At 43.4% G+C, this 16041-nt stretch overlaps 1 protein-coding gene across 1 annotated transcript in view; it reads right to left on the bottom strand.

Moving 5' to 3' along the window:
- Positions 1-12959, bottom strand: part of ADNP2 (ADNP homeobox 2) — a 115513-nt gene extending 102554 nt beyond the window's left edge. Inside the window, exons 1-2 of the mRNA XM_086965189.1 lie at positions 12832-12959; positions 6329-6449 (exon numbers count right to left, since the gene is read on the bottom strand). Coding sequence (XP_086821315.1) covers positions 6329-6436 — 108 coding nt within the window. The 5' untranslated portion in view covers positions 6437-6449; positions 12832-12959. The remainder of the gene's footprint in view (positions 1-6328; positions 6450-12831) is intronic.
- Positions 12960-16041: the final 3082 nt, after the last annotated feature.

Consider the following 16041-nt stretch of genomic DNA (forward strand, 5'->3'; position numbering starts at 1 on the left):
AAATGGAGATACCCATACCAGTTACAACAACCAATTCAGTAATTCCACCATCTATATACACATCCACTCATTCACCAACAGTTGTGTATATAGTCACGCATACATATATTCACTCATCATATGTAGTGAAACACCTATACATCCTGTTACACACCGACAGTCATCCAAAGGTTACTCACACACATACTCACACATGCAAATAAACTATTGAACATCCATTTATTTGCATATACAACTATACACACACACTACCACCTTATTTCTAAGGAAACTTACACATACTTACTCTCTTAATCACTTATAGAAACACATACTTATTTAAACAGGAACTCTTTCAATCTCTCACTCACATATACTCACTTATATACATCAATACTCACATATACTAGATTAAAACATATGTAGTTACTCATAAAGACACTAGTGAGGCAGGCATTCACTCACTAACACACACATATACACACACATACAGTCCTGCACATATGCGGTCTTCAAAACACATACAAACAGTGAGTCAGTCATTGATGCATCTATGTACTAAGTAACACCCCCACCAAACCATACAGACACTCATACTGATACTAAAAAAAATCTAATAACCCATATACACACACATGTAGCTACTCACCAACCCATGCAGCCACTTATACACAAAGTGAAACACTGATACAAGCATTTAAATATTTAAACAATACTCGCTAATATATGTATTCACTAAGATATACTTAATAAGCCAGTTAACCAATCATTTTTTTTTTTTTAAAACATCCATCAAGTCACTTATTTAAACATGTATTCTTCCATCGACTTTTACATATACATATATAAAACATTTATTTTTCAGAAAGACACACATTCACTGGATGGTGTCATGAGTGATGTCACTGACCATGTCATGAGTGATGTAATATGTGACGTCATCAGCAATCCATTGCAGGCGCGCAAGTTATAGTGAGTCCAACTAACTATAACGTGGGAATTTCAATGGTTTTATGTCAGTAAAATTTCCAGCTAACTATAACTGGTCTCAAACCTATGGTTTTTTCAGTGAATTTAATGGGTTTTTTAAATGCTTAATGTAATATTTTTTATAACGAATTTTATATTGTATAATTATGTAATAGTTTTTTTTTTTTGCCCCGGAGCGCTCCCGGGACGCGTAACGATGCGCTCACCGGTAAGCGCAGTGCTTCGGCGCGCCCCGGGGTGCGTACCGGTGAGCGTCCCGTTAGCGCTATTCCCGCGAACGAAAACATCGTGACGTATCGCGTAGCCGCGTGATGCGTCATGACGCACCGCGTAAGCGCACCCGGAAGCACCCGAGCGCATACGATCGCGCAACGAAAGCGCCGCCCCGGGCACGCACCGGGGCACGTAGCGTAAGCGCGTCGGGTCATGTGACCTGAAAATAACACTGTTGATTGGTTCAGAACACTTTAAGTTCCCAAAAGATGAAAGACCCCACCTTTTTTCCTCATTTTCACTTTGTTGTTTGAGTGAAGAAGACCTGCATTCATTCTGTGAGAAATGGCTTCACTAGTAGCAGCTGCAGGTGCATCTGCACCACCACCACCTCCACCTCCACCACCACCACCACCACCACCACCACCACAAGGACCACCACAAGACCACATTGGTGGTCAAGAAGAAGAGGACGAAGAGGAGCAGGAGGAGATGCAATTTCTGCCTGAGGACAATCCCCCATACAGACCCAAGGAACATATTGTTTGGGAGTTTTACAAGATGCCAAGAGGTGTATGTATGTGAGGTGTGTATGGGTTTTCCCCATGGTACGCTCCCCGGTGGGAAGCTTAGTTTCGCGCCGTCATCCCAGCGCTTTCATAAAATATAGTGTCCTCTGATGCACCACGTACGGTAATTAGCCCACATTTTCCCTGTACTTAGCTACTGGCACACGCCATCACTAAAAAAATCAAGGCCTGTATGCAGATAGGGGCCCCAAGCAGCCAGACCTGGAGCTCTATCAAGTCAATACATTGAAGGCAGGATGTACAGGAAAAGTAGAAATATGCAGGAAGGTGATGAAGAGGGTCCCCAGAGAAGGACAGGGGAGAAGAGGCGCATCAACGCGGACTCTGCTCGCCGAAGCAAAAGTAATTTGCATCTCTCTTAGATTACTGCTCTAGAGGCAGCCTGAGCTCCCAGAGTGAAAAGTGGGTCAATGGAGATTGTAAGGAATGCAATACAATGTTCGGGGGTCGAGTCATCAGAGGTGGAGAGGCAGAGACACAATAACGGATGTAGAGAGCCGGAGAGGGTGAACTAAGTACAAGCTGGGGGCAAGAATTGGAACCTCGTTCCCAGTGGCACTGTTAAATCGAGATCCGACTGATTGAGTAAAAAACGGGTAATATATTGTGGCAATATCGAATGTTTACATCCATCATGATGTGCAAAACTCGAAATCTGCGTATTAAGTTTATTATAATTTTAGGTTAAAGGACAGGAAGTTGAACAGGGATCAAAGACGCAGAGTATATGGTGGAGTGGGGGGTGGAGTAGAGGCTGCCTGCTGTCGACGTGAAAGTAATCGCGGGCTATAACAGCCTGTAACTGAGCGAAACCGCATGCTCTAGGCCACACAAAAAGCTGTGGTCTGCTTTTTAAAGCCCACTCACTAAATGTCTTGCCAGACAGCGCATGCGCTGGCTCAGGCGAGACCTAAAAAAGAGAGGAGGGCCAGATTATTCAGAACATAAAATGTACATTTATTTTTCATGCAATGCTTTAGGACATACCTGCAAAAACTGATGCGTGGAATTACACCAATTTGGCAAGAGCAAGATCTTGATCCAGAAAGCGAGCTTTGTGATTTGGTATAAATCTGTTCACTTTTTTTTTTGAGAAATCAAGGATCAAATATATGGGTAGATCTAAATGGTTGGGTTCAAGGAACTCTTGCAAGTACAACTTTAAAAAAAACGGTGTTCTAATTAGCTATGGGGATTGTTTCCCCATCGACCTCCTTGCTCCTGTGGGTGTGCACTCCCACGGGAGAGCGTGCTCCAATTAGCTGAATGCAACATGGAAAAAAAAAAAAAGAATGTTGCAGCAGCAATTACAAGACTCTGGGACTTCTAACCCTGTCCGGAGATTGTTTTACAAAAATATATGGCCAGTCTGGATACCCTGCCCCACTAGCCTTTATAGGAGAGTCCCAGAGGAAATGCTAGCCAGCATTATTTTTATTTCAATTATTAGACCAACAGGGTGGGCAAAGACCCAGAGGTCTTATAAAATATTTGGGCTGGGCGTGAGTGGGGTTTCCCTTCCCAGAGCCACTCGAGCCCAAAAACTAAATACAGACGAGGTAATGCAGCTCCCCCCATTTTTTTGTTAAATATCAGCGCCTGCAAGGGGACCTGGAGCTTCCACCATTCCCCCAGAATAAAATCGGAGTTGTGGGCAACAACTTAGTCAAAAAAAATGCCAGCTCACACAAAGCCTCCAAACTGTTGTCGTAACCCAGTTTGTGTAATGCTCTAGACACACTGTCCACAGCTACCCTGCTGAAACACAGACACCTTTCAATGTTCTCCATCCGTATAGGTTGATAGAACAGACAGCCAAAACACAAACCAAACTCCTCCTTGCAAAATTTCTTAGAATGTGAGCACATTCAGTCTTGAAATTGCGGTAGAATACATACAGATTCACCTCTTTCAAATTTATTAAAGGTCTCCAACCCTTGTTCTTCTCCACCAGAAATACAGTACTTGCAATTCCCTTTCTCTCGACTTGCACTTTAAGACCCTTTCCAGTATTTTGCCTCAGCTAATACAAAAAGTGTTAAGTTTGGGTCTAGGCCTGTAGTGGTACAGATCATATTGCCCAACAATAGCAATGAAAATGTTGCCCTTATAAATTTGCAGACTCAACCTCCCAACACAAAGGATTTGCCGTTTTACAAGTTTGGCGATGTGATCTATCGGCCACCACTTTGCACTCCCTGAGTGACAACTCGACTGGGAAGAACATCTTACCCTTTAGGATCGCTCACCACTCCCTTATTTGCACTTGTCATGTTAACTATGCTTGTATAGCGCAACGCATTACTCTCAGGAGTATCCTAGCGGTAATTCTGTAGGCTTTAATAGGCAACCACTGATATTTAGAAGACCGATGCAATTTCCTAACTCTGACGAAATCCTGCCTGGATTAAATGGGAGGTGGAGGGGTGGGGGGTGATAGCCTGTTCCAGTGATAGGGGGATACGTAAGAAACCAAGTACCCTCAATATCTGGCAATAAGTATTTGTTGAATGGTTAACAATGCTTTATCCTTGGACCTCAGGTTTCTACCCCGGTAGTATCATGCAAAGGCAGGGCCATTACCAACTGGTGCTGTGTGTAAGACACAAGTTTAAACAACCTGTGAATCATTATGCGTAACCAGAAATGGCCTTTCAGGAGGGTTTTGCGAGAGCGCCGGAAGGAAATTTACAGACCAAGCGTGCTGGTTTGTACAGGAGAGTCATGTAGACCCGGGATCCCTAGTTGGCCGAGGTAGGTACCTTAGGCCAAGTAGGGACTTGCATTCCAACGTCAGGCAAAGGAAGGTCACCTTCTTAAATAGCCCCGCTCACCCCCTAAGTAGCTTGGTATGAGCAGCCAGGCTTATCTTCAAGGCAAATGTGCAAAGTATTCGCAACCATGCAAAGTTCCCTTTTGCCTTCCCTAGGTTGAAACAGCAAACTGCAGGCCAGCCCCAGATCACACAGCAAGGGCCAGTACTATCCTTCAGTTGTTTCTTCCTTGGCAAAGGTCCTCTTGACCACGAAATAGCTCCAGTCTTGTTCACACTTATCAAGCCATTCTCCAAAGTTCAGGGGCTTCAGCTCTCATAGTTATACCCCTCAATGGCTTTGAAGTATTTGTGCTTCAGGGGGCACTGACCCCTGTTCAAACCAGTTCTGGCTGCCTCCCTGCCAGTGAGACCTTTCTTCCTTTGATTAGTGGGGGTTATTAGCCTCTCCAAAACCTTACCAAGGAAAGCAGGGGGAGCGATATCCGCTGATAGTTGGCATGGTTCTTTTGATCTGTATTAGCTTCATTATGATGGGAGAGATGAAAGCGGACTTCTAGACCCATGGCAGAATCCAGAGACAGATTAAACAGTCCTGCAATGTGCGAAATCGGCATGAGGGACAAGTATGTATGTATGTATATACACAGGCCACGATCTTCCAACGAACCAGACTAGTTTCAACAGTGCACAGGCGGAAAAATTAACTAGGCAAGACAGGAGTATCCATCCACAGGCGAGTAGCAGCTCTGAACTGGGTACCTGAAGTGGATGTGACTTTTCAGAAGAGACTACCTTGGTGATAGCCAATTTATGTTCTCTGGAACAGGGATATGCCCACGGAAATTGCTACAGAAAGAATGTGTAATTCGCTAGAGCAGTTTCCGTGCAAGCCGGAAAGATTAAAAATAGCACAAACTAAACTGGTCTGTTTCAAGAAGGCAAATTAACCACATGGGTGCTGCTGATGAGCTCAGCTCCTCACGGCCGTTTGAACGTTCGCACGCGGGGCTAATTTCCCTAATGTGCTGAATGTTCTAAAAACAGGTGTGGCCGTGACGAGCTCAGCTCGTCACCAGCACGGCGGCACCGCGCTCGCCCCCCCCCCCCCCAGCGAAGGGGTTAACCCTTCCCGTGCTGATGACGGAACCGCTCAGTCATCAGCCGCGGTGGTGCTGTGCTGATGACGGAGCGGTTCCGTCATGGCCCGCCCGACGCGCCTGCACGGTGCATTCTATTAAGCGGGCGGGGCCATGACGGAACCGCTCCGTCATGAGCACAGCTCAACCGCGGCTGGTAAGTGAGCGGTTCCGTCACCAGCATGTGTGCACCGCGCGGCCCCCCGCCCCCTTAGCGCTGCAGCGGAACAGCCGCCGCAGAGAAGGTGTTAAGAGACAAACATGACATTTAAAAATGTAAAATGAAAGAAGAGGACGTTGCCATCCATATTTAATCTGTGCCTCATAGTACTGGGCTAATAAGAGCATGAGCTTCTTTCACCGCTTGAACTTTTATTCATAGACAAATCTGGTTTGTTTTTCAAAAGACAACAATGAGCACGACTGTCCCAACAAGTTCCATTACACTTCAAAATATGATATTTCGCCTATACTATGCAACATAAAGTGATGTTTTCCTTAAGGGCATCCCAAGACCTGGTTTTTCATGCACAGTCTTTAAGCCGAACAAATTCCAACAGCAGCAAAAACATCTGCATAAAATGCTCCATTATTAGTAGTTCATGTACTGGGCCTTCGGTCTATCGTTTATGTTTTCTTCTTACCTGCAACAAGTCCCTACAGCTTTCAAGACCAAGCTCTAGAAGAATTCCTTTCACTTTTTTACGAGCTCTTCTGATTCTCTCAAGATTATTCACCGGAACTTGAAACATGTTGGCAAATTACCTGAAAGAGATGAGGCCATGTTATTCCTCTTGTTGCAGCAGGACCCTACACAATACACACTAAACCGTTGGAACAAAAACAAAGAACTGCTTTGTTGTGAAGAGAAAAATTATTGTAGGTCCTACACCAGCAGGAATTTATTCATATTACTGTTCCAGTCAGGGCCATGTATCACTTACGGACCATATATGTTAATGTCACCGCTGTTGTCAAAACATTTGTTTTCGCTTAACTCCAATGTATAAGTTGAAACGATAAAGAAGGTTGGCAATAACTTAAAGGTATTCGGTCCCTCCTGGCCGGAATATATTTAATAATGTTTAGTAGATCATTCAACACTGTTAAGAACCAGCTTCTCAGAGTTAAGTCCTACAGATATGGAATATATACGAACTGCACTGTCACTAAACGGCTCTTTTAAAAAGCCAAAGAGGTACATAATCACCAACTCAAGAATCATAAAAGTGTCAAGCTTACCTTCAGACTTGAGGAGTTTAACAATTAGTCAATAAGCCATGGATGCAAAGTTGCAGCAAATAAAAATTCTGAGCCCATGTTTGCTAATCACGGAAGTCACAATTTTGAACTCACAGGAATACACACATTTCAGTGCTCTCAGCCTGTAATTCCACAACTGGCAATTTAGGGTGATAATGCAATGATGCCTACGCAGAGTTTATTAGCTTGCTCTTCAAAATAATGTGCCTTGAAGACACAGCCATCTGTTACAAAGAGGTAGAAGGAAAGAACCATTTTCAGGGTAAGCTAGATATCTCCCACAGGCACCCCGGGCCACTGATTCTATATTCCTAATTCATTCTCTCCCTTTCTTCAACAGTCATCAGAAACTTCTTACTCTGTCAATCCTAAAACCACGCTCATCTTTGTCCTACCTTCTTCCCTCTCCTGCTTCCAACTTCCAGCCTAACTGACGGTTACCCCAGGCTGGTTTCTGATAATGCTGCATTACTCTTAAAGGATTAGAAACATTTTCTAGAAGATCCTTCCATTCAATGTTTGTCATTCCCTAGTGTAATAACGCTGCAGCACCACAAAACCATTCCATAACACCTTAAACGCCAACTGGTGCTGATCAAGGGCATCAACTCCATTGGTTGGCAAGTCCTGCGCCCCACCTCGCTCCCAGGCACAATGACCAATATCAGCAATGGAAAAAAAAAGGAAAAAGAGCACAAGACACCTAAGGGCTATGCATAATTTCACTACTTAAAAATTGGTCATTCATTTGCTAATGATCCCTCCTTTGGAGAATACTAAAGCTGTAGCAGTAGGAATCCTTTTTTGATACAACTCTTTCTTACATTCTGAGCTGGCCATGGCCAAGTTGAAAATAGTAACATCCAAAAAGTAAGCTAAAAAGCAGACTAGGTCCAACAGACCCCTTTTCCTCCAATTTCGTTGCTGGTGTTACCTGCAAAAATTGATGAATGATGCAGTAGCAGCACAGATGCAAAATTATATTCAAAGAACATTTTTGATCTTTCTCTGGCTAGCTCCACATCAAAATATACACAGCATGGGAATTGTTCTTCATATCTGCTGATCAAAAACTGAAGAGAGCAGCACGTGCAAGGCCACTGTGTTTAAGCGTTTCTGCAGTGAGGACCATCCACTTCGATCTCATTGTGTGGTCGATGACGGTATTCAGTGAATTACCCTAAACTGGTCCGCCTTTTAATAAGGTTAGTCCTTTTAGACCTTCATGATCAGTTGACCAGTGCAAAAGTTCTACGCATCAGATATTTCAATGCCCCCCTTTTAACTGTTATTAAAGACCATTAGTAATCCTGCTACATTCAACCAGATTATATTCATTTAAAATAATGGCACTAAATGAACTTCGTCTGACTCCGCATATGCCCATATGGATCATTACTGCTCTCAGCCATTCGAGTCCTCTAATCAGATAACACTGAATGCCTAAAAGTCAACGATTCTTCTCACGCAGACTCCACTCCGTCAATGTAGCACACAGACCCATCCCCCTGCATGGCTATGTCGGGAGATATTAGAAATGCCAACTTAGCTATGTATGCCCAAATATTGACCGCTAAATCCTACTGTTCTTCATTTCAGACTTATGCACTTTATGCTGACAGTGCGGTTCTTACAAGATTTTGCTGCTTGTTGTGCAGTTTTGGGTCACCCACCATGGACTCCAACAAAAAGGACTTCATGAGAATGATGTGGTTCGACTTCGGAATTCAGCTGCCTGGCTCAAGCTAGGATTAAATATGATCACCACCTACCCTGCTTTTATTCGCTTGACTGCATGTATAAAAAATAAGCGTATTCACTTTCAAACTCTGTATTGTGCACCAAGCTTTTTACCATAATAGTCAGGGCTTTATTCTGTAGAAATATACAAAAAATCCGCCACTGCACTGTCTGTATGGAGCATTTCAGTTTCTCTCAACTACCTCTGGTTTGGGTAATATCATTTGTTAACAACAACGTTCAAAAATTAAGACCATGACCGAAAGTGCTGGATTCAAGTTTTCAAAACCAGGTGTGACACGGCATCAGCATTTGACACTGTAGACACGAAATACTTGCCCACAAACTTTATGAGGCAAGACTGCATTCTTAACTGTATCAAATACTACCTTAATGATGGATACTAAATAGTTAACATACATTTATTAGTCTTATCAACCTTCACCTGTTGGGAAGGTATCCCACAGGACTCAAATACTTAAATGTTTATCTATTCTTTCTTCATGATCTGGTTACTACTTCAGTTTAACCTTCTACCAAGATACAGGCGTAACTATTGCCAGTTATGTCATGCCTATATGATGCCAAAGTCCTCTGCATCAGATGCTCCTACTAATCATCAAACTACAAAGAATCCAAAGAAGTTCTAAACCTGATCAGACATGACAACGCCTCACTTGCACTCAACATTCTATACTGCCTACCAGCGGCACAAGCATTTGCAACGCAATAGGTCTCTCAATTACAAGATTTTACGCTACAGGCATTGTAAATGACAATGCTGTTTGTGTTGAAAAAAACCTCCAATGATAAAAGGCATTGTCATTTGCAATACCAATAGGTCAAAGTTTCTCAAATGCAAGACATATTGCATTGCAAATGCTTGTTTACAAGCGCTACATGCTGAGAATGCAGGTTAACAGAGGCCACGCCCCTTTTAGACGAGCAGTGTCTACAGAAATGTCTGCAGCAACTATTAAAGTGAAAGCACAGTAAGGGGCGCTTTTACCAAAAAAGCATTGGTGTGTCAAGTTGACAACCATGCTCTTTTGGTAAAAGTGCCCTTTGAAACCGTGCATGGCAAGCTGAATGTTGCAGGAAAACATGTAGTGCCTGCAGTAGGAGAAACCATTAAAGAAAACAGTGCCTACAGGGTAAATAAGATGTACAGTGTAACAACCGAAGTAAAAGGGACAGCCCTCATGAGAGGTTAAAAATGACTTGGAGGTACTAAGGAACCTATTAACAAATCTTACAAGCGAATGACAAATATAGGCAGAGAATGGGCGGGCTTCAAGTCCATACTCCAATACAGGATGGCTCGCAGAGCCGCTCAGGCTCGACCTAAAAATGGATATTATTATAAGCCCTCAGCACTTAATCCAGGGGGCTAATGACACAGGACCAAACATTTCTATAATTTAGCCTAGGTCAGAGAAGAAATCTCAGATCGAGAATGCCTCCATTCCTCATAACCCCCCTTAATAAACTCCCAAAGAAAATACAGATGAGAAACAACCAGTGGGTTTTCAGAAACACAATAACGACCTAGATGTTGCCAAAAAGTAGGGTCCAAATGATCCATCCAACAAAGTTTGCAGGTTTGTATTAGTAGCAAAGCCAGCAGGGTCGGATTAGGATCACAATTAGACCCGGACACTCTAAAAAAAAGTGGCCCACATTCCCTGATCAAACCTTTCATGGATCACCATCTGGTTAGTCTCACTGGAATCTGGACGGTTATTTTTGTTATACTTTGTATAGTGAGATCTCCGGCTAAAGTCATTGGAGCAATGAACATGAGCACCAGTTACATTACACAAGATCAAATTCATTTTCAGTATAGGGATTAAGTGATTTTTACAAGATCACAGGATGTTGAGCTGACGCTGGGACTCAGACCTAGTTTCAATGTCTGCAACTCTGACAATAGCCCAATTTTTTTGGACCACTCCTCTTCCCCCAACAAGTCCTGATAGACACTGGGGATTAGGTCACAACACCTGGCAGCTGCGGAGGCACTTTTACTCATCCCCTACCCAGTCCATTATAGCCTATGGGAATGTACTTGGAAGGGGAGGTGTCAAAAGCACATTGCTGCTACTCAAAGGAAGGTGGGGTAGGTGAAAATGCCCCAATAAAACACCCCCCTGTGAGGCCCCTGCATGCAACCTACCACCACGGCACCCGCCATGGCCTAAAGGTGATGGCCCGGTGGGGGATAGATAACTGCCTCTGGAAGGGCACGCGAGGCAGGGCGCCAAGGTGAGAATGCCACAAACGCTAAAGCAACACCTGCCCCCAGCCTCGATTTACAGCAGGGGAGTGACCAAGACACTGGCGCCACATTAAAGCGACCTGACGGGGAATGGGTGTAAAAAAAAGTAAACTAAAAAAAACGGCCCCCAGGTGACCCTAGGGCACGGGCCCATCAACCAAGGAAATTGCCCCCTGGCTGTTTGAATTATAAAATACAGCAATAAAGGGGGTTCGGTGGCCTCTGGGCTCAAGTGCACTCACTGCATCTGCTGCAACAATGAAATCTACGCCCCTGCAGCAAGTGAGACTATCCGTGATGTTCCTCTCACGTGCAATTCCCAGTCTAAGTCACACAGCCACAAGCCAAGTATGCATCACACTTTCTAGGCCTCTCTCAGGACACACAATTGTACACTAATATGTCACTACAGTCAGTACCTTTCTCCCATCTGAATTGCCAAATTAGGTAATTTCCTATTCGACCAGTCAGAACGTGCTTCAGGGTCTGAAGCAATAGGCAAAAGAGCATTGTAGAAGTGATACAATACACATTTTATAGAAGGTGTGTATTACCATGGGTTTCATTCATAACAGTCAATGCTGGAAATGTCAGACTTGCAAATACTTTATTGTTACTAAGATACACATTTATGTCTACTACGCAACACAATGGTAACTGCATACGTTGCCACAACAGTCATGACATTATCAGCTCTCGTTAAAGAATCAACTGATATTACTACATCTGTGGTTTAAGCTGTACAAAAGCATCAAAATATTCATAATATAAGCAGGCTGCTAAATCACAACCAGTTTACCTCACAGACCTGTGAGTGTTATGGGGATCGGGCAGCTTCACACGAGACATCGAGAGCTTCTCATAAAAACAACTTTTGAAGCAATGAATAAGAGCAATAGTGGACATGGACAACATATAATGTCTTGAATTAACGGGGGGTGGGGGGGGTTCATAAGCGTTGATTGTCAAAACAGAACTTTAGACGAGTTCTTACAGCTGGCGGGAGAATGTGCAGCGTGGGAAGGCGTTACGTCGGACAGGATCAGCAACACAAATGCACACAAAAGCTAAGTCCCCTGACTAATCCGGCCTTCAGAAGATCCATGTTTTCTGTCACAAAATTAGAATTGCTTAGCACATCTTGGAAGCGGTTAGATGTTAACTGCAATTCAAATGAAAAGCAAACAATGGTCAGAGTTTCAATATCAAAGAAATAGAGGTCGATAGCCACGGTCCGATCCTGCGGGTGTATAAACATGAAGCGAAACCTAATATTTGAAGGTGTACATTTTTCTTTAACTCGTGGGCTGCAACACAGCTTTGGGGAGAGTTTCACCGGTCCTCCGCTCCTGGTTGTGCTCTTGTTGTTGCTCGGCTCCAGCGGGGCTGCGCGCAGCACATGGAACAGCAGCGCTGGGCCCTGCCCCTTCTGCAGGGAGGGAGGAAAGGGGCGGCCCCGCTGCCTGAAAAGCTTGGCTCAGTCTGCTCTCCCTCCAAAAATCGGCGGTGTTGCAGCAGCGCAGTTATTGCGCGGGACACCGCTGCATGCCAATGCTGTGCGCTGCTGCGGAAGGGATGTACCCGGGATGCAGAGAGCGCTCCAGGGCTGCAGCCTCTCCCGGGCAAGCGGTCCCTTTGCAACGGCATCAAGAAGCCGGCTAGCGGGAGGAGCCACCTAGAAGTACTGCCCGGTGTCAGGGCGGCATCCGAGGATGGAAAGTCTCGGGGCAACCCGGGCGCTGCAGGGCTTTGGTGAGGACGCGCCTCCTCCCACTGACCCGCACACCTGGCTGCAGGGGGGCGGTGCTCTCCCGCAGGACTGCACCCCATCCCCACCTTCCGTGTGCAGATTCCACTTGCACTTACCGGCAGCGATCCGCTCCGACCCAGGTGCGCCGCCTCCTGCACTCCGGTCCAACCCGCTCGGTCCCGCGCCAAGCGGCAGCAGCACCTCCCCCCGCAATTGAGGTTCCAACTCCTGCGAACGAGAAAATGGCGCCCCATTTATACCCAGGAAGTGACGTAGACCCTCATTTGCATGTGCTGTCAACTGACCAATAAGATGGCATGTAGAATTTGGCCCCCATCCATTTGGGCACTTTTAAGGGTCTGCTGGAAAGTCTGGTTTTGAAGGGGTCATGACCCCCAAAAAGTACCCAACGTCACCGTCCCCCAGTCAACATTCTTTGTTTTGTGGGGGAGGGGGTGGGCATGTCTCTGAAGTAATCGTGAAATGTCTGAGGATGACGTCACCGAGAGGGGAGGGTCTGACTCATACGTAGAGCAATCACGTGCAATGAAAAATGGCTTGCCAAATCTGCATGGAAGGGAGGTGGAGCTGTGTAGTCCCGCCCACTCACCCATCAGCCACTAGCAGAAGTCTATTGTGCTGATCCTGCATTTCAATTGGACACTGAGTCATGTCAAGTAGGATCTAGCTGACACCACCAATCAATATGACAATTCAATTGGCCAACTCAACATTCTATTGTTCAAATGATGTGCAATTTTTTCACACCTTCCAATAATATTTTGACTATATTTGGGGGGGAAAATTAGTTTTGTCCATTATTTGTTAATGATGTACCATGCAGAGTGAAAAACATCTACTTATATCACAGCATGCTGAATTTTCTATAGAGATGTCACTAATATGCCTATAATCACTTTTAATTGCATCTAATCACCCTACAACATACACATTCTTTACACTATGATTCTAGCAGAGCTTTGTGTGGGGTTCTGCTGATCTGACCTCAGAATTAGACAATAACTGCAACACAATGATGGGTTAATGATGTAAATGTGTTTTCAAAACAGCAAAACATGGCCATCCATTGCTGTGGTGTAGATCTCGAGATGTCAGTTGGTGTTTTCTCACAGTAGGTCACACATGAAGGCCTTGCATTATTCTTACCCCCACACAATTGTAATGAGGCTCCTATCACTTGGAATTAGTGGTCCAAATTGAACTTAATTTTCAAATACAGTGAACTGGATGAATAAAAATGCCAATTACAATGGGTTAGAGTTACAATAGGAAACCATAATTAAATAAGGATGTAAGGATGGTCATACCTTCCAAAACCAATGGTAGGTTATATCTAAGTAAAGCGGAAAGAAACAACTCTCAGACATTCCCAGCAACATTGGGCCCACACATGAATACTGATGAAAACCTAAAATACGATTTCTTCACCATTCCTTTACTTACCTTCGAGAAATATTATTATTTTAAGATAAAGTGAAAACATCAGATTTTTTTTTGTAGGAAATATGGGGAAAATGAGGCAAGGGGACCCAAGTAACCTATTTAGGTTAGCAAACAGCGTCATGATCCATAATGTTCCATTCAGGAAGAGTTTATCTGAACGGTGCACAACTTACACAAACATACTTCCATCTCAGCTTACTTCCACCGAGATAATTGGTTTTACAAAGAACCAGGCTTTATGCAACTTCCTAACACTTGTTTTCAAAGCATGAAACAGTCTGACTCCAAATGGCCACTCCACTAAAAATGGCCGCTCCACTAGCCTATCTCGGTACAAAACTGCTTGCAATCTACAATTCGCCAACCTCACCCATCTCATTTGAAGACTCTCAACAAGAATTCAAAACAGTAACTTGAAACAAGCTTTGGCAATCTAATAGGTTGATGAAGGAAAGTCATTGTGGCATTCATGGATTATGACACTCAGTAATTCATCATACATGCAACTGTGTCACTCATATTTGCCCTCATGCTTCAGATGATTCACCCAGCGACACAGCAACACACACAAACTCACATACATAACAAGATAAATTACAAGAATACAAGTAGAAATATGCATAATAAGATTAAAAATATCTACAAATTTACAGTAGTCAAAACAATTTAAAATTCCTCCTGGTAGAACCTAATAACAATGATCATAGAATACATTTTCTATCCCCATTGTTTGCCCGTGAGAGTCACCAACACCGACTTTGGCTATGTATGAGATTCTATGTAACAAAATATCTGCCTATATGATTTAACACAGAATAGTAATAATCCATCTTTTAAAGCATGTTGTCATTACCACATACTGTTAACAATAAGTAAGTTAGGCCTATTGGCTTTGTCATAATGTGCTATCATAAAGAGATCAAAGAATTGGAATTTGGTATCACTTTTCCCAATTAACCAATAAGGCCAATAGGTTTGACCACTGACTTGACACCAAAACTTATACAGACCTATTTAAGTGCACATAAACTGACAACCACCATGCTTTCTGTATAAAATGACCAATATGTAGAATTTTTTTTCAAAACAACATACAACCCCTCTCAATAGCACCTAAGAAGAATCATCAAAGTGAAAACCTCCAGGGTTTGTCAGAGTGGGTCGCTATCAAAAAACATTTGGCTATTATGGTAATCTTTAAGATTAAATATAACAAAATACGTGTCTATAGCCTGGAAAATGTGATAACCCACTGTTTTAAAGGCCTTCTAGCTTTGAGAAATGCTGTTCACAATAATTAAGCTAGGACTACTGCCTTTTTCATAATATTTCCCAATAAGCAGATCAGACCTATGGCATCACACATAACATTTCACAGTGCACCAATTAGGCCTATAGCTTGCAACCATAACCAACTGTGGCCTACTGTTTTGAGCGTACTTTTCTCCACTAAGCAGTCCTCAAACACACAGACATATAATTACAAAAGTTTACTAAATTACAGTTGACTAATCAAAGACCATCTCTCCTAACAAGCATTCTCACAGAGCAAATCTTGTATTTCTACTGTGTGTCACAGGGGTTAACCAACACCAACATTCTTGCCCACTCACTTATCTGTGAGATTCTGTGTAACAAAATACCTCTCTGCAGACTTTCATGCAGAGCTGTAAAAATCCACCCTTAAATGGATTGATGTTAACAAATACTTTTCACAACCAATACTTAAGGCCTATTGCCTTTATCAAAATATATTTTAATAATCAGATCATGTCTATAGCCGTCATCATCAGCTATAGCCAACCCAGTTCTGCTGTATTGAGTGTAAGGTTTACCTTATTCCAAAAAGGACAATTCAAGAA

Source organism: Lissotriton vulgaris, chromosome 4_1 (genome assembly GCF_964263255.1).
Source record: "Lissotriton vulgaris chromosome 4_1, aLisVul1.2, whole genome shotgun sequence".
Taxonomy (NCBI): domain Eukaryota; kingdom Metazoa; phylum Chordata; class Amphibia; order Caudata; family Salamandridae; genus Lissotriton; species Lissotriton vulgaris.